Source organism: Tripterygium wilfordii, chromosome 16 (genome assembly GCF_013401445.1).
Source record: "Tripterygium wilfordii isolate XIE 37 chromosome 16, ASM1340144v1, whole genome shotgun sequence".
In the NCBI taxonomy this organism is placed as follows: Eukaryota; Viridiplantae; Streptophyta; class Magnoliopsida; order Celastrales; family Celastraceae; genus Tripterygium; species Tripterygium wilfordii.
The window spans coordinates 1,711,414-1,737,984 of NC_052247.1; the positions used below are offsets into that span (position 1 = coordinate 1,711,414).

At 37.1% G+C, this 26,571-nt stretch overlaps 2 protein-coding genes and 1 long non-coding RNA gene across 4 annotated transcripts; 1 reads left to right on the plus strand and 2 right to left on the minus strand.

Moving 5' to 3' along the window:
- Nucleotides 1-695: 695 nt before the first annotated feature.
- On the minus strand, nucleotides 696-14,553 carry LOC119980985 (regulator of nonsense transcripts UPF2-like). The gene is made up of 18 exons (XM_038823907.1): nucleotides 14,393-14,553; nucleotides 14,021-14,098; nucleotides 13,556-13,643; nucleotides 10,925-11,127; nucleotides 9,694-10,038; nucleotides 9,345-9,449; nucleotides 9,116-9,243; nucleotides 8,040-8,216; nucleotides 7,811-7,892; nucleotides 6,572-6,856; nucleotides 6,274-6,471; nucleotides 6,077-6,178; nucleotides 5,382-5,633; nucleotides 5,075-5,293; nucleotides 4,649-4,819; nucleotides 3,658-3,843; nucleotides 2,121-2,588; nucleotides 696-1,753 (listed from the first exon to the last, which is right to left on the minus strand). Exons 2-18 carry the CDS (start codon nucleotides 14,066-14,068, stop codon nucleotides 1,247-1,249), a joined length of 3,564 nt encoding a protein of 1,187 aa, XP_038679835.1. The 5' UTR covers nucleotides 14,069-14,098; nucleotides 14,393-14,553; the 3' UTR covers nucleotides 696-1,246.
- Nucleotides 14,554-15,426: 873 nt separating this feature from the next.
- Nucleotides 15,427-18,082, plus strand: LOC119981381. The gene is made up of 3 exons (XR_005464111.1): nucleotides 15,427-16,061; nucleotides 16,311-16,385; nucleotides 16,783-18,082. It is a non-coding gene; the product is annotated as an uncharacterized LOC119981381 (long non-coding RNA).
- A 2,687-nt stretch (nucleotides 18,083-20,769) lies between these two features.
- Nucleotides 20,770-26,483, minus strand: LOC119981264 (zinc finger CCCH domain-containing protein 21). 2 transcript variants are annotated; one of them, XM_038824320.1, is made up of 8 exons: nucleotides 26,114-26,483; nucleotides 25,716-25,800; nucleotides 25,474-25,614; nucleotides 25,237-25,325; nucleotides 22,811-22,999; nucleotides 22,526-22,656; nucleotides 22,342-22,444; nucleotides 20,770-21,327 (listed from the first exon to the last, which is right to left on the minus strand). In XM_038824320.1, the coding sequence occupies exons 1-8, from the start codon at nucleotides 26,285-26,287 to the stop codon at nucleotides 21,103-21,105; spliced, it is 1,137 nt and encodes a 378-aa protein (XP_038680248.1). In that variant the 5' UTR covers nucleotides 26,288-26,483; the 3' UTR covers nucleotides 20,770-21,102. The 2 variants fall into 2 exon arrangements, with proteins under 2 accessions (XP_038680248.1, XP_038680247.1); XM_038824319.1 differs by having other exon boundaries at nucleotides 25,237-25,328.
- Nucleotides 26,484-26,571: the final 88 nt, after the last annotated feature.

Genomic DNA, 26,571 nt, shown 5'->3' on the forward strand with positions numbered 1-26,571 from the left:
GGACAATAGTGTCTGAATAGGGTACCCTAAAGCCAGCCCCAAGAGTTATCAACAAGTTTTGAACTTTTAATTCGAAGTGTACAGAATTCACTTAAAATGCCAAGTTCTATAGACTATCAAGCCCTCTGGCATTGATAGTCATGGTCTTCTATGGTGCACAATGCAGATCAAATAGGTTCCATTCGATGTTAAAACATAATGTACAGGGGAGACTAATCAAATAAATTGTGAAACCGCAAGGATGGGAACCGTCTAGCAGATAGCTTAGCATCCTTGAGCTTTGATTCTGCAACCACAATCATCTTGCGGAGGATAATCCTGTCACCCCTTTACGTTTCAGAATGTAATGCTATTTGATATCAATACGTTTCCCCTTAAAAAGAAAGTCCAAACAAGCAGTAACCAAATCACAAAAGGAAGAAGAAACAGAACAAAAGGCGTAAGTCTTGAAGCCCAAGAGCAACAAAGGCTAGATAAGTGGGGTCTTGTTATCATCCATGTTATAAACCTAACAATCACTAGTACAATCTACACGCTTTTGTATCCCAAGAACAGTATCCATAGCCCTACAAATATAAAAGCCAGCAAGGTTTTGACCAGTTCCAGAAACTCGAGTCTTCCTAATGAAACATAAAAAAATTTATGCAGAATGTAATCAATACTCCAGATTTCTAAGTGCAAGGAGTATCAGGGAGTAATGCAGTTCTAAAAGCAGCAGGATCTCTGCAATTCAGTAGATAACATGGGGTGTCATTCTATGTACAAATCATATCCTTGAACTTTGCAGAGAGAGAGCTCAAAGCTCAAGTGTCCTCTCTTTTTCTTTTTCCCAGTGTATTGACAAGGATACAATGCCAGGGACAAATACATCCAAGTCAGGATATTCGTAATTAAAAAAAAAAACAGTTAAGTATGTTTGTAAAATACTAAAATCATGACCCTGCAATCATAAGGTACATTGATGTATTACTTCAACCTCGTACACACCGCAATACGGTGAGAAAACATTTGCCAATTTACCTGAAATGGTCACACCGAATAGCTCTCCAATTTCTCTGCTATTAGAAATGTTTGTGATAATCTGCACCCAAGATCCATCAACTCTTTAGGTATCTCAGGATAATGCACCAAAATAGTCTCTGGGAAAAGCTCATGATATTAAAAGCTGCCCCAAATTTTATGAGGCTTTACTTTCAAAGCACAAAGGTGTCGCTGGATGTGAGCCAGGATTCAAGTCCAAATATCCTCACTTTCTTTTCCCATGATAACTTCCGCTACCCGAATGATGATGATGATATCGATGACGTGATCCAGTAATCCTCCCACCGGAGGCTTCCCACAAAGTGCCACGGGTACCTACTCTGCCACTCCCACTTGGCATCCAGTTCAATGTCTGGGTCCCCAATCCATTATTCTCCTCCTCCTCCCTATCATTGTACTCTAAAACCAGCCTCTTGATATCTTGTTTCTCTTCAAGCTCAGCGGCTTCTTTCTGTTTTGTGCTCTGCACAAGAGAGCAATCTCGTGGAATATACATCTGCTTTGTTTGCTGCTTGCTCCCACGTTTCACAAGCACCTTAACCTGTACTCCTTTACTTCCTCCAGCCTCATCATCCAATGCCTCATCGCCACTTTCCCCTCCAACCCCCTTTCCAAGATGATCCTTAGTGGGCCCCTCAAACACGTTCATTGGGATCACCATATTTAATGCCGGCCGACCCCGGAGCTCTAGTCTACGTTGTTCCATGCTTTCCTGCACTCAGCATTGAAATGATAGGCATCATGAAGTTACAAATCACCACAAGGAAAGATAATTTTAATTCCAAAATTGATCATGTGAAAAGGTTGTCCATGTGGCTTCAGTAAATTTATAATGACAAAACATGATGGATACTTGCCCCTCAAAAACCACTTCATGACCACGTATTAACAAAATAATTTTAAGATATCAAAATTAGAGGTATATTTTAAATCTCATCTATTTACTGCATTTTACAAATATGCTATGTAACCTCTCCAAGGTAGGGCTACAGGTTATAAATATAGTGGCATCAGGGTATTTAACATAGATAACAATGAATAAACAAAGATCTTAGAAAGCAAAATGATCCAAAACTTGCCTGCACTACAGCCCGGAGCTCCTGTTCAAAACTAGCCACCTCCTCAGGGTCTGGCTCTGATACCTTCTGTCTGACACAGACTTCATCATCCTCATCAGAAGCAGGTCCACCTCCATCATCATCGTCTTCCTCCGAGTTACTTCCACCATCATGATTCTCTTCCTCCAATTCTCCTTCGTCATGCCTCTCCTGTTCAATGGTTTCACTGCCTGAATCAGTCTCTGTGTCACCAGTATCTTCATGCACTCCACCATTTTTCTCATTACCATTCATAATGCTCCGTGCGCTAATGGAGATAGCATCACTAGTACTCCTGCTTGTAGGTTTTTCAATGTCTGAGTGCCTTTCACTATTGGCCCTTTCAGTCAAGGATGTGCGCTCATGCTCCTCAAGTTCTACAATAGCAGCACCAACTTCTTCAATAGACAAGTATCGACCCATGTTAGGCCGTAACTCCGCAAACAAGTCCTGCAAATGCATCCATTTTTTCAAAGTCAACATGAAAACTTGCAAGGTAGTCTAAGAGACATTATCTTTCACAAAGTATATCTCGGACAGAAAAAAAGACACGAGTAGAGATCCTAATCCAATTCAACAAACAGATTCATGAAAAGGTCGATTCTCTTTAAATATCGCAAACTTAAGTTTCCTCATCAGTAAATCCAAATAAAGTTCCAAAAACTGCAAGGAAAGTCAAGCAAGCTTCAATTTGCACAATGCCACAGCTACAACAATTCCGATTGTCAATGAGCTAATCCAATTGGATGCCTATGTTTATCAAATTTTGCTCATTTAATTGCTCTCCAAACTCCAACCATATAACTCAACAATGACGGACCATTTAATGGACAATACCTCTATAAAAAAATTTCCGTCTTTGACTGTTGGAGCGGATTTATTACCAGGAAAAATAATCACTTAATTGAAGGTTTGTTATTTAGTAACAAATGACCAAGACCAAAAGACACAGACAGCTTCTCAAGGAAAAAAAGAAAAGGGCATTTATTTATTAGAACACATTGCACAAATGGGTTGCAGCAAGAAAAGCCAGTTCCAACAACAGCTTTCTGAGGTAATCAATTTCTGCATTTAACTAGCACAAATATTATATCTTTTATTGATTGTTGGGTCCTGCATGTAAATTTATGAGGAAAATAATTTTTTGAGTTTTAAAAGTTTTCCATGTCCTTTCTAAATCAATTCAACAATTCTTAATTTCAAGTTAGTTGAGTGCAGCTACAAGAACTTGACAACTCGAAAAACAGCTAAACTCAACACTCGAAAAATTATGTTACATGTTCTATTACCCCACTCTATTTAAGCTGCTTCTTGCATTTCTGCTGGCATTGTGTGCATGAGGTATAAATGTCTGCTTTGTTTATAAATCAATTAAACACATGGCATCTATTTCGTAGAGTTAGGTGCATTTTCCGTAATTAAATGATTTGCTAAATACTCTTGACTGCAAAGCCTTATGTCTGATATTTATATAAGAAGTAATGCACTGGAAAAATCAGGAAGGACCCACATGACTAACCTGTAAGTCAAATTCAATATCTAGCGGTAATGCTCCTTTGCTTAGAACATATTTCTGAAAATGTACTAAAAACCGATCAAGTTTCCTCTTTGAAGAGCCTCGGTCAAAGTAATGCCCACAGGTCTCAAGTAGCGTGATAACCATCCTGATGCGGAAACAATCTTCAGGTGGATCCAGTACGTCCTTCTGATGGCATGATTAAACAATGTGTCACCTTAACAATACTAGCGATACATCAGGAAAAAAAAATTTATTGAATAAAATACCCATAGGAAAAGAGTCAATCTTGGCTAATAAAATAACTATTTCTTGAAAGGCAAATTCACATAAATAAACATTAACGTACATCCTACAAAGATAAACATTTGTAAACCAAATGGTTTGGTCTTCCCCAAGACATTCTCCAAATGCCAATAGGCACAACAATTTAATGAAATCAATAGTGAATATAGCCACATCATTTGATTCCTAGTATGCGACTGACTCCATGAATATTACTCCACAGTAATGAATATATGGGAACGACTCATGTCATGCAAATCTTGGGGAAACAGACTATCGACATTAGGGGGTAAGGCTGCATAAATTTTGCCTTGCCTGTCCTATCTCTAGTGTGGGAGCCTTCGATGGTTGTTTAACACTTTAAGTTAAGCACATTAGATACAAAAGAGAGGTTAAGCACGTTAGATACAAAAGAGAGGTTTCCAATTCTCTGGTGGTACCAAAATGCTTATTCAAGGTTTTACAATAGCGGAAGCAGGACAGGGTTTTTCAGATACAGCAAAACAGAGCAAAAGTTTTTTGCAGGCAACAAAAGTCTAAATGTGACAAACTATGGTGGTTTGCCATAATCATCTGCCACCATATGGTGAATATGGTTTGCCATATTCACTCATCTGTCCAGAATACACAGATCATAAATTTTCAATGCGAATGCACATACCATATATTTTCAACGTGAATGCACAAAAAATGAGAGATATCCTCGTACCTCAGAGGTGTCATGGCCAAAGACGAGAATCAAGTGAAGTGTATCAAAAATAACTGGTGAATCAACGTGCTCATAGTTGTATAGCTCCCCCAAGAATCGGATATGAGCAAGTCTCCTCTGCTGTGTCCCATAATCATTCAATTCCAGTCCATTTCTAATCTCTTCCAAAACCTACAAGAAAAACAATAAATTTTACCTTCTTCAACGAAAATAATGAGCAGAGGCAGGCATAAGATTGCGCCACACACAAAAATAAATAGTTAATTATCTATGACAGTATGGTACTATGGTGGTTTGCCATAATCACCCACCACCAAACAAAGGTTCCCACTAGCAGGCTAACACATCATCAAAAAAGAGTGATATAATAAACTGACTAAAGAAAATTCAATAAAAAGTTTCTATTTTAAGAATTGGAAATCAAACCTCATCAACCACTGCTACTGCGAACTCGTCATGATAGCGGCTCAAACCAGCAGTGAGAGATGCAATCAAATTAATCTGACCATACTTGCCTTTGTGAACCTTCATAAAGCATTTTATAAGGTATGACTCACATTCACTCCAGGGTAATTTACGAAGTTGTCTCAGCACATGCTCAATAGAAGACTTATCTAGATCCAAGAACAACAATTTTCTGATATACTGCAAAACCCATCAAATGAAACCACGATAATAGCCGCTTAATATTAAAACACTGGAGAATAAAAACTGATCCTGAAAAATGATATACCTGATGCAATGGAGGGCGGACTTTGGAAACTCGTGCAGATCTTTCAGGCGGTTTGCAGAGGTAGTAGGCATTTTCTACAAGGGTGCTGTGCCGAGGATCCAAGTTTTTGACATTTTTTAAGCGCATTAATATCTCTAACATATTACCCATGCGTGTCGTAGTTTCCGGAGATCGATAAAGAAAACGACCACAAGTCTCGAGAAGATTACAAGCAACATCAATGTTATGGTGAGTGAAATCATCCAAAGAAGCCTGACAAGAAAAGGAAAGGCATATACATTTGGGAGAGCAGTCCAACAATGTATGTACTTTTATCAAAAAAAAAAGTCATCTAAAATATCGAGAAATATCATTGCCATTAAATGATTTTAGATTCAAAAGCTAAACCATTAGTAAGAAATGCACAAGTAATACAGAGAAGCAAAAAGCTGGCTGCATTTATAATTTTATATGACATCTCCATGTATTTTCTTTTGAACTTGTTTAAAAATAAATATACTAGCAGCACCATTGGAAAAAATCAAGCTTAACTGAGAAAAGAACAAAAATCCTTCCCAGCAACTAAGCAAAAAAAAGGAGGTTGCATCTTACCTAACATAAATGTCTCAAAGACCTAATAAACAATATGCCAGAATCCACGGGAATCAGAATTTATAAGACAACCAAAAATTACTGCAAAGACAATTAGTTACTACCTTCAAACAACTGAAGACAAGGGCTGCTGGTGCAATTCTAAACTTGCTGAGTTCCCCAATAAACCTGATGTTCCTAATCTTTGTTTCAATATTCATTTGATCCTGCAGCGAATAAGGAGACAACATATGATTGGCTGACTACAAAAACAAATAAGGAAAGAACCAGCCAACCAATCTCAATGAACTGCAAAACAGACCTTCTTATTTATTAGAAAGTTAAACTCCTCTTCCAACATCTGTAAGAGCATGGAAGAAACATCCTTCATACAAGTTGACAATGTGGCAACCATGCGCGAGTAGTATGGAAGTAATTCCAGAGATGTCCTGGGAACAGTAAACAATGCCCTCACAAGCTTTTTACGATTTGACTTCGAATTTAAGTAACAAAAGTCTACCTGGAAAAGAAGACGCAAAGTAAGATATTTGTTGTAGGGCACATTACCTCTATAATAAATATGTTAAATGCATAGCTGAGAAATATAGAGGCATCATTACTGTCAATTGATCGATTAGGTCACGGCTAACACAACCCTGGAGTCTCTGCAGTAAAGCGTCCAAATTTGTTCCATCTATGCCTTTGAGCTTCTCCTTTTCATTTTCTCCTTTCCTGTTCGCATCTTTTTCCTTGCCTTTCTCTTTGTCTGTGTTTTTCTCTCCCTCTTTATCTTCCTTATTCTTTCCTTTGTCTAAGCTTTTACCCTCCTGCAAAGCAGCATAGTCCGATGGAGCCACTGCAGTTTCTACTACTGCCTGAGGTTCTTCTGGTTCAGGTGCCAGATCCTTGAAAATTAAATAAAATAATTTCATTTCAATAGAAGAACTTATAACAAACAGCAGAAAAGAAGAGAGATGATGAAATGATCAAAACCCATGGTTTGATAATACAAGTCTGCAGTAAGTCCATAGAGGTAGTAAAGTGTTGACCGTTTTGAGATTGTTTTAAGGAATTCCAGTCATACAAAAATATGAAGAAATATCTATAACAATAAATTTGGTATAAAAGGTAAACAACTCCATGCACAAGGCTCCCGTAGTGGGTGGGATCGGGGATAAACAAGGTGTACGCAGAGTCATAGACCTTACCTCCACTCAAATAATATTTACTAATTAGTTCCTTGTTATCAAGCACCATACTTAGATAGGAGTTTTTGGTCATCGGTAACAAAACTATCAGTTGGTCATTTTTTTTATAAAAATTTTCGTGAGAATCTGCATCACACACAGATCTGTTCATTTAAAGGGGTGTGCCAAAGGTCTGCTACCCTTTCCCTTCCCTTTCGTATTTTTTATCCATAAAACACTGTTCATGTCAATGTTATCCTTCTCTCTAGTCCAGTTCAAAGCTACAAATTAAATCCAAGCTCCATACAACTTCTTAAATCTACCATTGTCCCATACTTGGCAAATGTTTACACTGTACTCCACTCTCGAATCGTATAGTCCCACACAGTTTCCTTTTCAATATCAAAAGGTTCATTTTCTTCTGCTACGCATGTAATTCATATGTAAAAATATGTTCAATCAAAAGAAAGCAACTCTCTATCAATATGAATTAATAAACCATCCAGATTATCATGTATATGCATGGACGATGATCCATATGCAAGATGAAAAGCATGTTATTAGAAATGAAAACAACAAAATACTGCAAAAAGATTGCAATTTTTCGCACAATGCAGTAGCTGAGTCAGGAATTAATGAAGTATGATCACATTCAGAGCTTAGATTCCTTACAGCCAGCTGCTCTTGTGGCTTCACAGACTGCTCAGTAACTTTGGGCTCCACTTCTCCCAACAACACAGCAGGAACAAAAGCTCTGAAACAAACATACGGATTGTACTATAATAGTCTCACTAAGAAATGGGAAATTTTAAACAACAGAAAAGCAGAAGGCACCGATTGACCCACACTCCCTGTCCAAGTATTTCAAGTAATACTAATGAAGATTAACAACTAAACAAACCTGAGATCGGGAAGGCATTCATAGAAAGCCCTAGTATCTTCATCATCCCACACAGCTTCAAGAACAGAGGAATCTTTCCCAGCCGCAGGTGACGAAGAATCCTCTCCAGAACTAACCCTAGTAGTGTGACCATCTTCTGGCATCGCTGGAGGTTGCATGTCCAGTGCTTCCGCCAAACTGTTCACAAAGAATTCAAAAATTATGTGTCAAACGGCTAGCTCAAAGTAAAAGATACCAAAAATATGGCAGATCTGGTTCCACACATCCTAATAGAAACAGACTGATATGACTTGATGTTGATATAATGAAAATGCCAGCAAGCGTGCAAAAGAGAACAATAGAACATTTAATCAAGCATTCATCATACATGAACATAACAGTACACAAGTTCCTGTTCTCAAGTACAACTATGACTTGAAATCAAATTTGATATGATGGAAATGCTGCACAGAAAGATTTTCATTAAGAAAATTTCAAGCAATTATATATTGTGCAAAAAAATGGCAAGTAGAAAAATCATTTCATCTGCAGCAAAAAAAAAGGCTTCCACGCATCAGCACTAGCCCATGTGTCGTTCAAACGCCTTCAGTAATACTTGTACTCAACCTTGGCTGCCATTAACACCAACCCAAGCCATTAAGCAAAGATATAGTGAGACCCCATGGCAATTCTGTCACTTTAAGATTCGTTGTCTACAGCACAGACATCTTTAAAACTTGCAACCAAGTGAAAATTGAGGCCAAACTAAAACCAATAATGGAGTCTAGAATTGTGAAAATCGTTAAGCACAAATGTAAAATGGCAATGTAGAGTCACCACAGAAAACACATTTCTAGCTTTAAAATGGCCATCATGAACTGTAAACCAGCTATGCTACAGAAAAGAAACTATAGTCAAGAAACCAAGTTGAACAGTAAACTTTTACATAGCAATAAATCATGTGCAGGGGACAGTGCATTTATATATTGTTGACGTAAGCTACAACAAGAAGTAATCCTTATGTTTTGAGTGAAAGCACAAATTGATCAGGACAAAGGAATGATAACAGATGGAAATAAAGTCAGCAAGTAACTTACGATGAAACATTACGATAAAGATGGTCATAAAATTTTCGCAGCTTTGCATATGAAGAGGCATTTTCATCACTAAGCTCCCCCTTGGCATTTAAAATCTTCGAATTTTCATGCTCCATTTGGAGAAGTGACTGGTTCACAAGCAAACATCCATCATAAAAAGATAAAGGTATGTAGAGACTGATTTCTTTATACAAACAAGCAAGCCAATCAGGATTTGAAAGTTTCTTACAGCATGTTCAGACTGAAGAAGCTCCACAGCAGAATCATAATAGGTTTGAAATGCCTTCCGAAAGATTTTCTTCTGATCTGCTGTGATGTTAAGGCCCTTGAAAAACTGCAATAAAAAAAATATATAGAGATTAATGAATGGAGAAATGGTTCTTAATAAAACAAAAAAATCGTTCTAGTGAAAATTGAAAGACAAGTGCACTAAAGAATATTGTCAAAACATGCATCGCTAAAGCAAGAGTGAAACCAAAAGTTGATTAAAAACCGAGGAAAAAATTTCCACAACTGAGTTGAAAGACATTAAAAAAACATAGAAAGGGAAACAAAAGAAAAGATAAGAAAAGTTGCACCTCTTCATAACTTTCCTGTCCAGAGATTGGAAGTCCTAGAAAAATTCTCCCTTGTCGAGCAAAACTAGCAAGGAGCGTCAGATTGGTTTGAGTAGTTTCCCGATCCTTCAAGTGTTCTATACTGGTAAGATCTTTAATAATATTGACAAATATTCCACAGTCCTCAACAATCCCGACAAAGTAAAGTTCCAAAAGAAGTTTGAGGGTGCTGCGCTTCTTCATGGCTTTCATGTTTCTGTCTGAATCCAAGTCATCCCCAGATTTTCCAGGGATGAAAACTTTTAGAAGCCCTTGAATCAGGCATGGCGAGAAATCTTTGTACCTTTGATGAAGCAAAGAACAGACCTTGAAACATACACGAGCATCAGAAATGGTTAGGGATGAAAGGTAAAACATGCAAAATACACTCAATAAAGATCTCACAATGCACGATCCATTCAAGCTATGATCATGGCATCAACTTAATGAATAGCATGTATCAAATTTCCACTTAATAAAGACAATAGATCCCTAAGCCAAAAAGAACAATTCCCGTGCACAAGGCTCCCCCAGTGGGCGGATTTAGGGACAAGCAGGATATATGTAGACCTTACCCCAACATAATTCAGGTGAACATGTGGTATAGTAATAGTAGTAGAGTTGCAGGGGTGCAACCTAGAGATCACATGTTCAATTCCGGAAAACATGTTCACATATTATATGGAGGTAAGCTCTCCATCCATCCATTAATGTATGTCCCTAACCGGCCCACTGCGAGAGCCTTGTGCACAGGAGTTGTTTAATTTTGGCAAACATGTGGCTCAGTGGTAGAGTTGCATGAGTGCAACCTAGAGGTCACATGTTCAATTACTGAAAACAACCTCTTCTCAAGGCAACATGGTTGAAAATTATTTCAAATGCAGTGATGGTTGAGCTCTTCTAAAGCATATTCACCACTTGCAATTGCCAAAGGACATTGATTCCGTTATGAGCTTCTGTTCAGAGTGTCAAGATTTTGGAAAATTTCTGTCAGAAAATCAATACTGATGCTAATGGTACAGACTAAGATCATATTCACACTAATAACAATTGACTCGTGCAACTTACCAAAAGAAATTTTAACTTGTAAAAATGAGAGACAAGGATAATCAATAGAAAAAATGTGAAAAGAAAGAGAAACAGTGCAAAGGAGAATTGATTGAAAATTAGCTGGCAATCACAGAAAGTATCAGTTCTCATCTATAAAGACTACCTGCACTGCTGCTTGTATGTCTGAAGTTCTCAGTTTTGCATCACAAACAGCTGTCACAGCTTCACTGACAAATTTGCTTAAGTTGACACCCCGCAGATCCTCCATCAGAGCTTCCCGCTGCTCTTCATTTATCTGCTTTAGCTTCTTTATTACCGCCGTATTCCGTTTGATGCTGGAATCTAATGTCCTAAGGAATCCGGAGTCTGGAATAAACAATAATCTGAATCACTGGCTATGCAGCAGTAATCATGTCCAAGAATATGGCTCAGACAGAATTTGACAAAATCATGCATTAAGAAAACAGATATATACATATTAACAACCGAGGCACTTTCAGAACTAGAGCCCCTTACAAATCATCAATGAGGAAGACCATTAGCATTTTCAAGCTATAAATACGAGGATGGCAAAAATTCCATGAAATGCCAACTAAAATTGCGCGCAGATGGCCAGTATGTGAAGAAAACGAAATGACCCCTCACCCTGGATAGTAAAATAAACAAAAGGGGGAAAGAAAACTTCCCTTTTTTCCAGTCTTTAAGCTTCATCTAAACCCATAATATCCCTCTCTGAAACCGTTCCTACAGAAAGATGCTAAACAACATCTGATTAAAGTTTAATGATATTTTGCTGGGATACTGCTCATAAATTTTTTCCCAGAATCTGACAGAGATCCAGCTCACACTCTTGTGCATTTCAGCAAAAATTGACATTCCAATTTCCGAGAGCTTAAAGACCAGATCCTAAACATTTTGAGGTCAGCCACATGATCCTATAATGAAAATTAGTTGGAATGCTCTAAAGGGGTATTTTATCCTAACAAAAGCAATAGTCCCCACTCCCCACTAAAGGTATAGTTCATATCCTTTTTGTTTTTTCCATTCAAGCTTTTTTAGAATCTCCCTTTCTTTTTAACATCTCCCACATATATTCACTCCAATATCACAATGGAGAACCACAATACATTTCCAAAATAAATTACCTGAACCTGTCATGTTATCTCTACAAGGAGTTATCTACTTATCTCTACCAAAGATTGAATGACTTTGTTCCTTATCTTGTCTTTCCTTGAGTTGCTGGCTTGCTGCAATCCAGCACAACACTCGCCTTGAAAGCTCTAACGATCTCCATTCTGAAGCAGTTCATATGATGGCTAAAGCAATAGTATACAGAGTTGTTATAACTAGTTAGAATGCTGCAGTGGCCTTAATCAGTTAATCTAAAATTTCTTCATGGAAAGCGTTGTAGCTGCACCCATCTTATGCCCATTAGCTGAAGAGTGTATTTCCATAAGATGCCAATGGCAGAGGGAGGTCAGAGAGAATCAAAATCTTCTGTAGTTTTGCATAAGCAGCATCCATTGACCATGGTAAGGCCTGCTTTCATTGACTATATAATCAACATGAGCTTCCCAAGAAAACACAAGGCAAATTTGGCAGGGCCATTTGCTTTCCAGATCTGTTTCATAAAGAAATCAGACTTCACCACACCCTCTGTAAGGAAGAGCAGCGAGTATCAATTTTTTGACAGAATAAGGAAATCCCTCCACTAGAGTTTTGGTTTGGATGGATGGATTATATCTTTCTGAAGAAATTAGCAAACTCTGCATGAGTTCCCAGTCTATAGCCTCACTAGGGACCTGGACATCACCAACTATCAGGAATCCTTCTCTAGCACCCACGATATCACGTCAGGAACCCCATTGTAAGCCTTCTCCACAGTCCACGCCAATAAAATCTGGGTAGTAGTACCATTTTCTCTTGCCTTTTCCATTAGTCCCATGACACAGGTTGTTTAGCTATAAAATTTCCCCCTTATGCATTTTCACACTTCAATGAGGATTCCATCAGGTCCTATAACTTAACCAATCTTCATCTTCATTCCTTCCTTAACTTCCACTATCATTATACGCCTCACAAACCTACAGTTCCTTCCCCCCAAGTTTTCTTTTGGTCCAGAGGGGTTGTGGGGGAGGGATACTAATGTTAGGGAACGAGAGATTGAATTGCTTCAAGTCTGATACACTGGTTGGCACTTACTTGGTGCCCTTTAAATTACTTTCATTTTCTTTCCAAAAACAAAGAAGCAGTTCTAAATTCCAGCTGTTGCTTCCATTCTTCTACACCTCTCTTGATTTCTACTCAATTGGCGAGACTCCTTAAGCACATTTTTCATTGGATTGCGTAAAATGAAAGGAACAAAAAAAAAGAACCAAAAAGATAAATCAATACTCCCCCAGTTTCTAAAAGTAGAAACTAAGTGACTCCCCGATACTATAACATTCCCTTGCACGCGTTTTGCAAGAAAATTCAAGCTTAGTCAGTCATCCCTTCCTTAGAACAAGTTCTACACATGAAAAACCGATAATTCCAGGGACAATGACAGGTCCCAGTAGTCCTAAAACCATATAGGAATTCAGTCAATCTTACTAGCTTAAAATAATAGGTAGCCTATCTAAAACCCTTTCATCGTATTCATTAAAATGCATTACCAATGTCTAACATGAAGCCATGAACTTATTTCCCCAGCACCAGTTGTTAGTACCACATTGGAAACAGGCAATGTAGTAGTTAACCTAGTCAGGAACTCGTCTACTTATAAAATTGAAAATTTTTTGCAATGAACACTAACCAGGACTCTCAGGATTCAAATTTCTCTGACGAAGATCCATTTTAGCCTCAACTGACTTCCTAATCTCTTCGTTCCGAGCAGCAGTTCCCTGATCAAAGGAAACACTCGTAAATATTAGCTTCTTCAAAGAACATGCCCTCATCAATGAGCATAATTAAATAAACAAGCCTTGTCATACATAGGCAAAGTCATTGGCAACAATTTTTTATAATCAAAATTCAAAACTGAAACATGCAACGGATAAACTATCGAGTACATTGCATATAGCCTGTGACACAAGTACACAACGCTCCACATCTAAAAGCTACCAGAACATCAGCACATTACATAAGAAATGCCAACAAGCAGCATCCACTAAAATCTCCAACAAAACAGTAAAATCAAACCCTACATACACACTGTCACTTGCACAAGTGCACATTATATACGTCCATGAACTGAACCAACAACTAAAAACATCCTCACCTCAGCATCCAGCTTGTTATGATGTTCACCGTCCTCATGGTGATCCATCTTCCTGTTTTCGATTCCCTAATTAAACCCCTAAAGCATCAAACAAATTAAAAAACAGAAACAAACATTATCAACGGCAAACGAAAATAGAAAAAAATCATGAAGTTGCAGAATCAGTGTAAATTCTCATAAGAGACATCACGTAATCAGAGCAATGCCACTTCAAAAAAAAATTGAGTACAAAATCGCAATCTCTGAAGTCTACCATCCTTCGAAATTCGAATATAGAAAACAAAAACAGGTAGAGACCTTCAAATACAAATATTCTCCTAAACCCTATGAGAAACCTGTGCGAGCACTTAGAAGATAAAGCTAGGGTTTTACCTGATCGGTGATTGCGAAATACATAGAACGCAGTACAAGACTCGTGTATGTTTATCACGTATGGAGGAGTAACGAGAACGACAACGGACGATCTGGAACCGTATGTCGGAGCTCGGGTTAGCCCGTTTTCAAACTACTGGAGATTTTGCGTGACATGATCAGGTATTAATGGTTCGATTTCTTTTTTTTGGTTAAAATAAATTTTTTGTGTAATAAATATATTTCTTAAACTTTAATAAAAAGAATAAATATATTTAAACCCAAATCACTAATTAAAATGATAAAAATAATATGTATCACTTGAGGATCAAGGTTGAAATCTATCATCTCCCGTTTCAACTCATAAATGTTTTTAAGTCTGGAATTATTGATGAAAAAAAAAATCAAGCATGACCACACTTTCACTAATAAGTTGCAAGTAATAAATGAGGAAAATTTTATTACCTTTGTTATATTAATTATTTGTATAGAAATAAATTATTTTATTTTTATATTTATATTTTAAATTTATAAGATCTTATAAGTTGCAAGTAATATTTGAGGAAATTTTTATTACTTCTATTATGTTAATTATTTGTATAGAAATAAATTATTTTATATTTATATTTATATTTATATTTTAAATTTATAAGATCTTATGATTTGATCTTGTCCGCCTCTCATAATCTTATGTATAATCATGATTTTGACAACCTTGAATATGAACAATGAAATGAAATATTTTTGGAAATTAATTTATTTGAATCATCAATTTTTCAAGGATTGCATGAACAATTTTATCCTACCCTTCTTAATGCAAAAACTTGTGTTGAAATTTTGAAACCAAATGCATTGAAAATATTATCCATTCTACGTCACAGGTCCTTACGAATTTATTTTTCATGGATCGTTGTTATTGGTACTTAAAGCCTAGAAAACGTGTATATAATGTGTGAAGAGCGAATCTTTACTTATATATCACCCGACTCGGTTATGTGAGATCAAATCATATGAGATTTTTTGTCATGACATGTGATCTCGTAGATCAAGTTACAATGAGTCTAACTGCAAGAATAATTTTCTATGGTTTTTAAAAAAAAAAAATAGTTGCAATGAGTCTCTCAAAACCAGAATGAGATTCAGGCCCAAAAGAGACCCTCCTTCCATATGGTAAAACTGCAAATTGAGTGTGGTCTGCATGTCTGAAGTACTCCATCTTCTTATCTTTAATAGAATGCTTTGAAACAATAAGCAAACTGGTACTTTTTCTTCTCCTGCTATGTTGCGTCTTTTTCTGCTCTCTTCAAAACACAAGTTTTGGTCCACTCACAGATTTTGCCACACTGACCATATTTGGCTCGAAAAAGACGACCCAGGTTTGGCAGTCAAACACCAATGGTATGTGGGCCTGGATATTGAAGGTCAGGCTCATGGGTCCATGGAAACAGTACCCTTTGTCTCTTCTTGAGGAGACAGTCTTTCCTTTTTATCCAAAGCTTCAAGAATATTTTTGATTGGCCTGGGTTAGTGTAAAAGGCCAAGCTTCTCAGCCTCTCGGGGATGTGTTGTGGGTTCTATCTTATTGCACTTAATGTGTTTGATTATATGCTTGAAAGATTCAGCCTTTTGAATTCAACATTTCCATCGCTATCAAGTGTGTGATCCAAAGTGTTCGTGCAGAGATTTTATGGTAATTTACTATGATTTATAGTTTGAGTCAAATATTTCTTCTGGAACATGCATGAACCTATCATTTACAATACAAGACACGTTTTTTTCTCAATCTTTCTTCTTCATACAGCTTTTGGTCGCTGACTAAGATGTTTAATAGTTTTACAAGTAAGGTAGTTAAATTAAGAGTTTAGAACATTGAAAATTCTTATGTGCTGCAATTCAAAATCACTCTATCACTCTAACATGCACAGTATGGATTTTGCAGGATGAAATGATCTAAAGTACATGGAATAACCAGAAGAAAAAAAGAAAGACTTGCTATATCTTTGGTATCATCCAGGTATGTTCTATTTACATTTTCTGTTATTATGTTGGAAGAGTAATTAACCCACCAATTTGCAAAACTGAAGAAGTTAATTGTTTGACTGGACTCATGTCTTTATTAATCCTAGTCTGACAGTCAAAAGATGAAAGATATCGAAATCTTCTTAGTTGTCTTAGAAGCCATCGGTAGGGGATATAAATATGGTTTCCCAGAAATTAATAAATAGGTTTTGATGTTGATCTTCCTAGGTTGTCTGACCCACAATACTATTCCTATTCTTTTTAAGTTCTATTCACACTATGTGAAGTCCTCTGACTAACCAAAGTTGGTGCTGTCAAAGAAATACATATAGACCCCACCAGTCTCTCCTCCCCCACTAAATATTCTCCTTTTACTTGTTCTTTGTTTTCAGTGACTTTTCAGAATATCTCTGTTTTCAGAAACAGAGTTTTACATATCTTCTCTGTTTCCCAAGCAGAGGTAGTTGTGTTTTTATTACCTGCAAACCATTTTCAAAGCAATGGAACATGAAGACCGTAAGTCTCCAAAGAGGCCAGAAATTAGAGTTCCTCCTCGGAGGGGTCAAATTAAGGCCAGGATTTTCAGAGAGTTGGCAAACAAGGTGAAGAATGCAGCATCAGTGGCTGGACTGGTAAAGAAGAAGGGAGGTTCCAATGAAATCTCAACCTCAACAACCCCTCCTTGTAGCAATGACACTTCTCATGGGCATTCAGAGTAATGACTCATGACCCAGATGAGATAAACACAGACCCAATAAAAGATTTTAGCTTGACTTAATTTATTCACAGATATACTTCTTTGTGTCCATCCAGTTGCTTTGCTTACTTCTTAGACTCAGTCAAGCAGGGAAAGCAGTACTTGACATATAATTCTTCTGGATTACTGTTGTTGTGTTCTTCTGTCAAAAGGTGGAAATTTGAGGGTTGCAAGATAGGATGGTGAGACTGAGAAGATGGTCAGATTCTTCTTTATATGCAATTGAAGGCAAAGAGGGTATTGTGCTGGTTATAGATGGTGTTTTAGCTACATATGGGTCAGGAGTTTCTGTCTTGAGCCATTGAATTCTGGGTCTTGCAGCTGGGCTTCAAGCTGCTTCTTTTTTTTTTTTTTTTTTGTGTGTCTTTTTGGCTAAAGTATACATGTACTGTTGTCAGTTTCCATTTCTTGTCCATTTTTCACATATGGACATGTTAGTGGGGTTAGGGTGAAACTTCTGATTCTTGCCTTACATGTTGTCTTGTAGTGGATAATCCAATAAAATTTTGCTTTTTTCATTTCAAATCTTCCTGTATTTGAGTTCCATGTGATTTTCTTAGTTTCTTTAAGCTTGATGGTTCATGCCTAGTTTTTTTAAGCTTGATGGTTCATGCCAACAACTAAGAATAGTTTATAGGTTACCAAACTCTTCACTGGACATAAACTCAGAGTCTTGGTATATTGTAGGCACACCATCCCACAGATCTTTCTTTCTACTGGCTAAGTGACAGAATTATTAAAAGAAAAGCCTAAAAAGACTAATTAATGTGGGTTGTGTTGAACTCTTGAAAAAGGTCTACTTGTTCAAAGCAACAGCATACAGATCCTCCCACCACTCGCTTGCCCTTTTTGTACTGTTCTTGTTGCTGCTGCTATTATAATGACTTCTGATGTTGCTTGCCAACTTTGCAGATTCCATATGGTAGTGTATGGGTTCTTTATGTCTGGATAAAGAGAGAAGAGATATGATGCATCTTACTTAAAAAAATCCATAACAGTGTGAACACCAAATAGAAAACCCCTTTTTTTTTTTTTTTTAAGTAAGCGGGGGGAGGATTCGTACTTGGGTGTCACCAAATCGAGTATATGAATTAATCATCTTGGTTGTGGTATTGTTGGCTCCTTTTTAAAAATCTAGTCACTGTAGGAAGCTGTTCTCTCTAATTTTTTAACATTGAAAATAAATACATCTGGTATCATTTGCTTGTTGAGAATTTAGGCCTTGCAAGTTACAATATCTCTGCATATATGGATTTTGCTATTCCTAAACCTTCTAGTGGTGCCTAGAGTCTGACTTGGATGGTGACTCATGTTTATGAAATGAAGAGTTCCTGTGGCCTGGGGTTTACCAACCAGTTATCCGGTGGACAGTTGGGTGGGTTCTACATTAAAAAAAAAAAAAAGAGTTCAGGTGAGGTTTACTAATGTGATTAATCTTGTGTTTTTCATTTGTCTTAACAAGTTCCTCTTGATCTTATCTGCAGCTATTGGTTTGCCAATTGTCCATTTCTTGGCGAGTAGCCTAGTACTAACCCCCCCAGATAAACATACATAAATACATAATTTATTCAGAAAAAGGATGGGGTTGGGGAGGCATTATTTTATGTGTGTTCACACTGCACACCATGTCACCCACCAAGATATATATAAGGGAGCCCACCTGGTCTCACCATCTCCATCTGCCTTTTCTCCTTGTGTTTTACTTCACTGACTTTCAGAACTACTCTCTTGATTTCTCCTCCTCCTCATATCACAGTATTTACCAGAGCTTTGTATGGACAACAAATCAAGTGGCAAGTCTGCAGAGAAGAAAGGTAATGCCAGTCTTCCACCAAAGAGAGGTAATAAAATCAAAGAGAGAATATGTGAAGAATTGGTGGAATCTGTCAAGAAAATAACAGGGAACTTAGGAGGAAAGAAGAAGGATGATGGTGCTGACAGCTCCACCTCCACAAGTGGTAAACAAAGCTGATGAGTACAGATGACATGTTTAATGAAGAGCTGAATTGGGTTCTCCAATGCTTGAAAGAGAAAGAGAGACAGAAATAGAGCAAGCTCAGATTTCAATTCTTTGTCATGTTTTCATCTTGGTTCATTTGGAAATTTCTTTCATGCTTAATCTATCAAGCTATTCCCTTTATAATTTGGACATTGCTTGGTCCTTGAAAGTGCAACAATTTCTGATAATATTCCTTCTTAGCTTTATCCATTGTTCTTTTTGTGAATTTGAGTTCGAAAATGATAAAAGATCTCAAAAGTTTGGTATCACAACTGTTGAGTTGGACATACATGATTCGAGTGAATTTGTGGACTTCATTTTTCCCACATAATGCACATGAAATTTTGTGCGTACAACTTAACATCTATGATAATTGGGATACAAGCTGGTGGAATACCTGAGATACCAACTAGTGGAATCCCTATCATTATTGATTTGAGTTTGGCAATTGTACTGCATATCATCTGAAAGGAAGGGATTTTCTGCTTCAAAAATATACAGGAAATCTGTAGGACCCATGGATCTTCAATCTCATGTATCATGCTCTTCAAGTCACCTCTCTATCTTTCTTAAATGAAGAATTATATAAAGGAATTTGTGGGTCCATTACTTGATCTTTGGAATATCTCCTTTAGTAATTTATAATCTCAATTTGTGCATGTGAGCTCTACGAAGATTTTAATATTAGATATTTCTGGGTACAGTAGCACGGTTGTTTAGTATCTCTTTTAAGGGTGTAATGTAAATAAGTCAAATCCAACTGGGTTTCTTCAAGCTCAGTAGAAATATTAATTACTAACCCCATGAAAGCTTTGTAGTTTGTAGAAATATAGAACAATGATAAGATATCATAGCCATGATGCTGTTGCTTGTGTGTACTCGGAAGGTTGTGAGTTTCACTGGGAGTAATCCCGTGAAAAACACTCATATTCTCGGGTCTGACAGCATGAATTTAGACTCATATTGAGTGTTTAAAATCAAATATCCCCTTTTATGTTCTCGGTTGAAAAACAAAAAAAGAAGGTATTTGCATGTGTATTTAAGTAAGAGTCAAATTTTCAATCAAAGAAAACCAGTCAGACCTCAACAACAGACAAAATATATGTTTGTGATGATCATTACCTTACTAGTTTTGTAGGTATTAATAGTGGTTGGGAGTGGTCAAGAGTCCAAGAATATTGATTAATCATGTACTAATGTCAAATATTGTCACATGGCCGTGTCTATTTGACAGACTCCTATAGTATACATTATGGCTATGACTCCATAGCAAGTTAATAATCTCTTTCTGGCTTCATAACTGATAAAAAAGAAGAAGAAAAGAAACCCTAAACCATCATCAATCACCATTGTGATAAGCTTCTAAAGATAGGTAAATCAATAACTCAACAATCCAACTAGAAGACCAACTACAGCTATGAAAGAAACTACATAATTGGCATGGACAACTCAAATGTCAGCCTAAAGAACTCACAACTGGAACTAGCTTGATCAACTGAAGCTTCTCATACTTTCCGAACCAACGATATCACATTTGTTCCATTTTCTGGAATTTCATCTCTGCCAAGTTTTGAGAACCTCAATTAACTTAGCTTTGCTTACAATGTAGATCAGAAAAGGAACAAAAACAAGAACCACAAACATTTATTAGTGTCATATCCCAAATTAATCTGCCATTCGGAAGACATTGGAATTTAAACATTTCACACTGCTGCTTTAAAAGGCATGTAGTTGTCTAAGACAGAATCCCCTCCTCTTTCCAGCATATGGTTCAGGCAATCATTCATGGCTACCAAATAGAAAATCAGATACCCAGCATGAAAACAAAAACAAGAAAGTGCAAATAGGACCTCTGATCAAACTATAAGATTCTTTCACAGACAGTTATAAATTATAGCCGGATACGTACTCCAAATCCCTCGTCAAATCTATTTTGGACTGAGCAATTTCTCTCCCCTAAGTTGAAGCCCCAACACCTGGCTCAGAAATTTGAATAGATGTTTTTGATAAACTGGCTTCGAGCTCGTTCAACTCATCCATATCCAGCTCGTCATCGTCATCTTCATCTTCATCTTCATCATCAACTTCGTCATCTTCATCTTCATCTTCAGGTCGAGCCCCTTCAGAATCAGCCACTGCAGTTGAAGTGCTTGCTCCTGCTGCTGCTGAATTGTCCTTGTCCTGAAAAATAAAAAATTATAGCAAGGCCCCCACAAAAAAAATGTAAGACTCCCACACATCATCATTACAAGCCAGCAAATACAGGCGGTCCAAACAAAAGGATTTGCAAGTCTCTAGTCGAAGAAATACTGTTGAAGTAACAGATGACTAAAAAAACTGACAACATTACTTTGTCTACATCAAACTATGCATCTGAACCCATTAGACTGAACCCCTCATCTCCGAGGGCTCAAAAAAAAAACCATTCATTCATTCTCCTCGAGCATTTTGCGTCCTTTCAACCCTACTTATGCAACCTAATATCATCATGCCAAATCTATTCTAAAGCAGGATTTTAATTAACAGCATCTGAAGTATTGGAACTGATGAACTAAACATTTCTAGATCTCAAAGCTGACAAATCTAAAAAATATTGCAGCCACATATAATAAAGGTTAAAGGTACATTATATGAAGAAAATAAGTGGAATAAAGAAAGGAGGACAATCATGGCCATCATCACACCTGAAGGAAGAGGAAGCATCTAACATCAAGTTAACAGCCTTTTCTTTTCTTTTCAAGTTTAAAATCGGAATGTGAAGCAGGGTGCAAGTATACACACTCTGGACATATATTTTTGAATGTCCAACTTACCAATCCTTTGAGTTAACCTTATCTATATTATAATTTGAAACATACAAAGAGTCAAGTGAATAGGACCATAGAGGATCTTGATGTGACTAAGGTAAGGATTTTCCAATCACATGATCTGATGACCATCTATTGTCCAAAGAACAAGCAAATCAACAAAAGAATACAATACACCTAATTTAGGAGTTCAATCAAGTTTTTCAAATTGTCATTGAAATTCTAAAATTCAATATAGACAGTCATAAAAATCAAATAAATACAAAGCAGAACAGTACAACACATAACAATGAAGTAAGCCCTCCCTTCCTGTCTAGGTACTCGACTCCATCGACCAGAAAATCACAACAGAAAGGTAAGACACTGCATGAAAAATTATTGAGGCTACCTTCTTCTCTGAATCCTCCTGCTCTTCTTCTCGGTTATACTTTTCATACGCCTCAGCATCATCCACAAACCAGCTTGAATCCGACAGAAACAACTCCCGACCACTGATATAAATAGAAAAACAATCAACACAGCATTCAACATGTTAAAATTCTGGCAGACAGCCAATAAAATAAGTACAATACCTCATGCGATCATTCTTAGCCCGCTCTGCTTGTTGTGCAGCCAAGCCAGCTTCTCTTTCTTCCACCTTTTTCTTTTTCCATTGCATGAACAGTTCAGTAGTCATTGGGGTAGTGGTTGATACTTTTGCACGCTGAAATAGAAATACTTGTAAGAACTGGGAAGACCAAAGAAATAACTCGAGGGAAGATGGTTGAGTTATGCATGGACTAATTAATCTTAATTCACAAAAGATTTTGAGATTGCATCGCTAACGAAGGTACTTATTATGAATTTATGACAAACACCTGTTCTTCAATCTCGTCTTCAATGGGTTTCTTGTTACTCTCTTCCTCAAGTAGAGCCTTCATTTGAGATTTTAAAACATATCCTGGAGGAAGAGCATGTCTATAGTGGCAACTTTGGCCACCATTAGGGCAAACCCAAAACCATCCATATTGTTTCTTTTCAACTGCTTCCAAAAAGTATTTGCACACCTATAAGTAAATAAAATATCAGTCAACAAGAAAATATACAAATTCAACAGATAGTTTATCTTAAAAATTATTAGGGCCAACAGATATTTTAAATGCAACGTCGAACTGGCCTCTGGTGATTATGCTATTGTTATCCGTCACGACCCTGATAATGGAACTACCAGAGTCAAGCTTCCTTCTGGAGCAAAGAAGATTGTGCCAAGCAGGTGCAGGGCTATGATTGGTCAGGTGCAGGTCGTGGCAGGACTGAGAAGCCACTTCCGAAGGCAGGTAATGCATATCACAAATACCATGTGAAGAGGAACTGCTGGCTTAAGGTCCATGGTGTTGCAATGAATCCTGTCGAGCATCCCCATGGTGATGGTAACCACCAGCATATTGGGCACGCAAGTACAGTTAGCCGCTTTGCTCCACCAGGTCAAAAGGTGGGTCTCATTGAAGCCAGGAGGACAGGTCATCTTCGGGGACAAGCTGCCGCTGCTGCTTCAAAATCTGACAAGGGTTCTTAGATTGTTTAACTATTTTGATTTGTCTTTCCATACTATGCTATATTTGACATCTTGCAAGTGGAGTACTAATGTGGATCCTATTGAGGTTTTTGTTTTCAAGTTTGGGACAAATTTTTGTCGTCTTGGGGATTTAATGTTTATCGTCTTTGTGATTAAAAAAAACATGGAAAGAGATATAGTCATTGACGGTCAAGAACTAAAGATGATTAAAACCCAATTTGCTAAAAACTACCCAGAATACATTCGTCGGAGCCTCGGAGGCCTTATCCCTGGAGTTTCAGCTATCCTGCGTAGCTTGCCAGCATCCAGAAAGCTATAGGAATATAGGATCATACTAAAATTTTCAAACTAATTCAATAGTGATCCACATAACAATAAGGAACTCTAGTTTAGCAAAAATGCCGTCGAAAACTTGGCCACCATGTCAAAAGTAATGGGTGCATCATATAAAAAATGACATGATTATCCACAATCGTATCATTTGAAAAAAATTGCAGCTATACAACAATAGCAATTCCCTAAGCCATATTTCAAGTAAATTGCCATTCTAGAGTACATGAGCATGTAAAAGTTTAATGCACACTTCAGCACTCCAAATCCTTGTAGATAAAAATCATTGAAATAACATCAATAGAAAGATAACAGAAATTTAGAGAAAGAGTTGCTGCCTGGGAAGCATGGACACTTGCATTGATAGCCAATGCAAGTGTCCGACACTTGCCCGACACGTGTCGGCCACGTGTCACTGTGTCATGCAATTCTTTTTTTATTTAATATTTAAAAATTATTTTCGGACACGCGGTGCAGGCGTGTCCGACATTTCAAAACAAAAATATTCAACTTTAAATGGTAAACTTTAAAGTTGACCATTCCTAACTCTATTAAAAATAGACAATGACCACTCCTAACCCTTTTAAATGGTCAATTTTTTATGATGGAATGATGGAGAATATCGAAGAAAATCCAATTGAAGATTTAGATGCATGAAATTAATAATTATTTTTGAATCTTATGATTATTATGATGTTATAGTATTTTGATTTAATGATTTATAGTTGGATATTTATATGAATTAAATTTAAAAATATATTTATTAAATATTTATTTGCCGTGTCCTTAACGTGTCGTATCCTTAGAATTTTGAGAATTGCCGTGTCAGCGTATCAGTGCAGTGTCGTGTCCGACACTCGTGTCCGTGTCCGTGCTTTACAGGTTGCTGCAAGGACCAAAAATACGTATAGTCCAGCTCTACAGCGTCAGCAAGCACCATGTATTCAATAGAAAACAATGACTCCTCCAAATTTTAACCCCAGAAGACATTTAGAAATGGAACACTTGTTATCATACTTTACATTGGCATGACTAGCTCTTTAAAGTGTCATAACAAGTTATCTCATTTGCTTGTCAAGAAATTATTGGAAAATGATAACTCTCATAAGGGGACAAGGGTACCACCACCAACAAAACACAGAAATGTTTAACCCAATGCTCATTTACTAAATACAACTATCCAAAGGGACCACCACAAAGACACTAAAAGATAGAAAGGCATCAATCTTTGTCTAAAAAACAGAAGAGCAGAGCAAACAAATACAAAAAGGTAAATCTTAGGACATGAAAGTACAGGACACGTGCATCTCCAAATGCCAAATTCACAAAAGATAGGTACACCGTATGCATTTATATAAGATACAACAAAATGGGATTCAGATGAATAGGGAAACATACTATGTCAGTTGGCTTGTTCTGGTTATACTCATTCTTCTTCGACTCCACAACCTTTTCCAGTGTTTCTTGATCCCAATCTTCCATAGTGTCTTCTAAAATCAAAATCACAAATAAGAAAAGGCAATTCAAGTTGGTGCAAACTAGGTATAACCCGTAAGTCTTATCAAAATCACATATAAATGAAAATAAGAAAAATTCAAATGAAACATAACATAAACCACATGTCCGTTCAATTACCTTGGTCACGCGTATCACTGTAAATATCAATCTTCTCACCCTTTCTTTGAACATTGAGATCATGCGAGAACTTGCATTTAAAGCCCTTAGTACATTGTCCCGCCTTGAAAAACTCGCATAATATAGACTTGGGATCAACACCTATCCAATATCCCATTTTTCCATGATATGTATCATCTACCCATCTATGATAATAGCCAAAAAACAAAAGAAAATTTGTTTATAACGCGAATGGTACAGACCAAGTGGTACTTTTGGCTGACTAACAGCAACTTTGAACAAATCATTCAGCTCCTTCTCTCTCGCTTTCTCTTCCTCTTTCTTTTTCTGTCCATCAAATCATAATCAGTCTCCTTTTCAAGTCTAAGAGAACAAAAAAAAAACCAAAAAGACAAATATTTCTCTCATAGATCAAACCATGTTTGGTTTCATGACACTTTTCTATAATCACAGGCTCGATTTCTCAAAAATAAATATTTTTCCATGGTTTCTATTATTCTCTGCCAATCATCCCATCCCATGTATCATCATCATCTTCTAAGCCCCAAAAACGACTATTTGGATTCCATACAACACAAAGACAAAATAGCCAAATAAATAAGAACAGAAAAATATTGGATACGGAAGCGAAGAAAGCAACCTTGACGGCGAGTTTAGTGGCGTCGGGCTTCGGCTGAGCCGATTGTTGTAGAGTCTGAACGTATTTCTGAACATTCTTGCTCTTATTCTTGTTTTTAAGTCCGAAGGTCTTGTCTTCGACAACCTTCTGCTTCTTCGCCAAATCGGCCTTCGATTTTTGCTGCTTTGGAGGCATTCTTGATTGTCTCTGCAACTCCAAAAACTTCGATGCAAACCAAGCAATTCAAATATAGATTTGGCGTCAAAACTTTGCTATATAGGGATTCTGATTCTGATTGCAGAAAGGGCTCGAACGAGATTTCGTGCGAGTTTTCGACCTAGAAAGGCAAAGTGGCTGATGATAGTGGGGTGTTTTTGTTTATGTATTTTTTTAAGCAAAAAGAAAATAAATTTATAGAATGAAAGTCTAGGGGCTGTTTGGATTCACTTAAAACCTCATTTTCGATACCAAAATGTGAC

Coding starts and splice junctions, on each gene's coding strand:
- LOC119981264 (XM_038824319.1), bottom strand. CDS start 26,287: ATGCCTCCAAAGCAGCAAAAATCGAAGGCCGATTTGGCGAAGAAGCAG. Junction 25,615..25,715: donor TCAGCCAAAAGTACCACTTG/GTCTGTACCATT, acceptor GATATTGGATAG/GTGTTGATCCCAAGTCTATA. Junction 23,000..25,236: donor AGAACAAGCCAACTGACATA/GTATGTTTCCCT, acceptor ATTTACTTATAG/GTGTGCAAATACTTTTTGGA.
- LOC119980985 (XM_038823907.1), bottom strand. CDS start 14,068: ATGGATCACCATGAGGACGGTGAACATCATAACAAGCTGGATGCTGAG. Junction 9,450..9,693: donor GACAGGAAAGTTATGAAGAG/GTGCAACTTTTC, acceptor TTTTTATTGCAG/TTTTTCAAGGGCCTTAACAT. Junction 5,634..6,076: donor TTGTCTTCAGTTGTTTGAAG/GTAGTAACTAAT, acceptor TTTTCTTGTCAG/GCTTCTTTGGATGATTTCAC.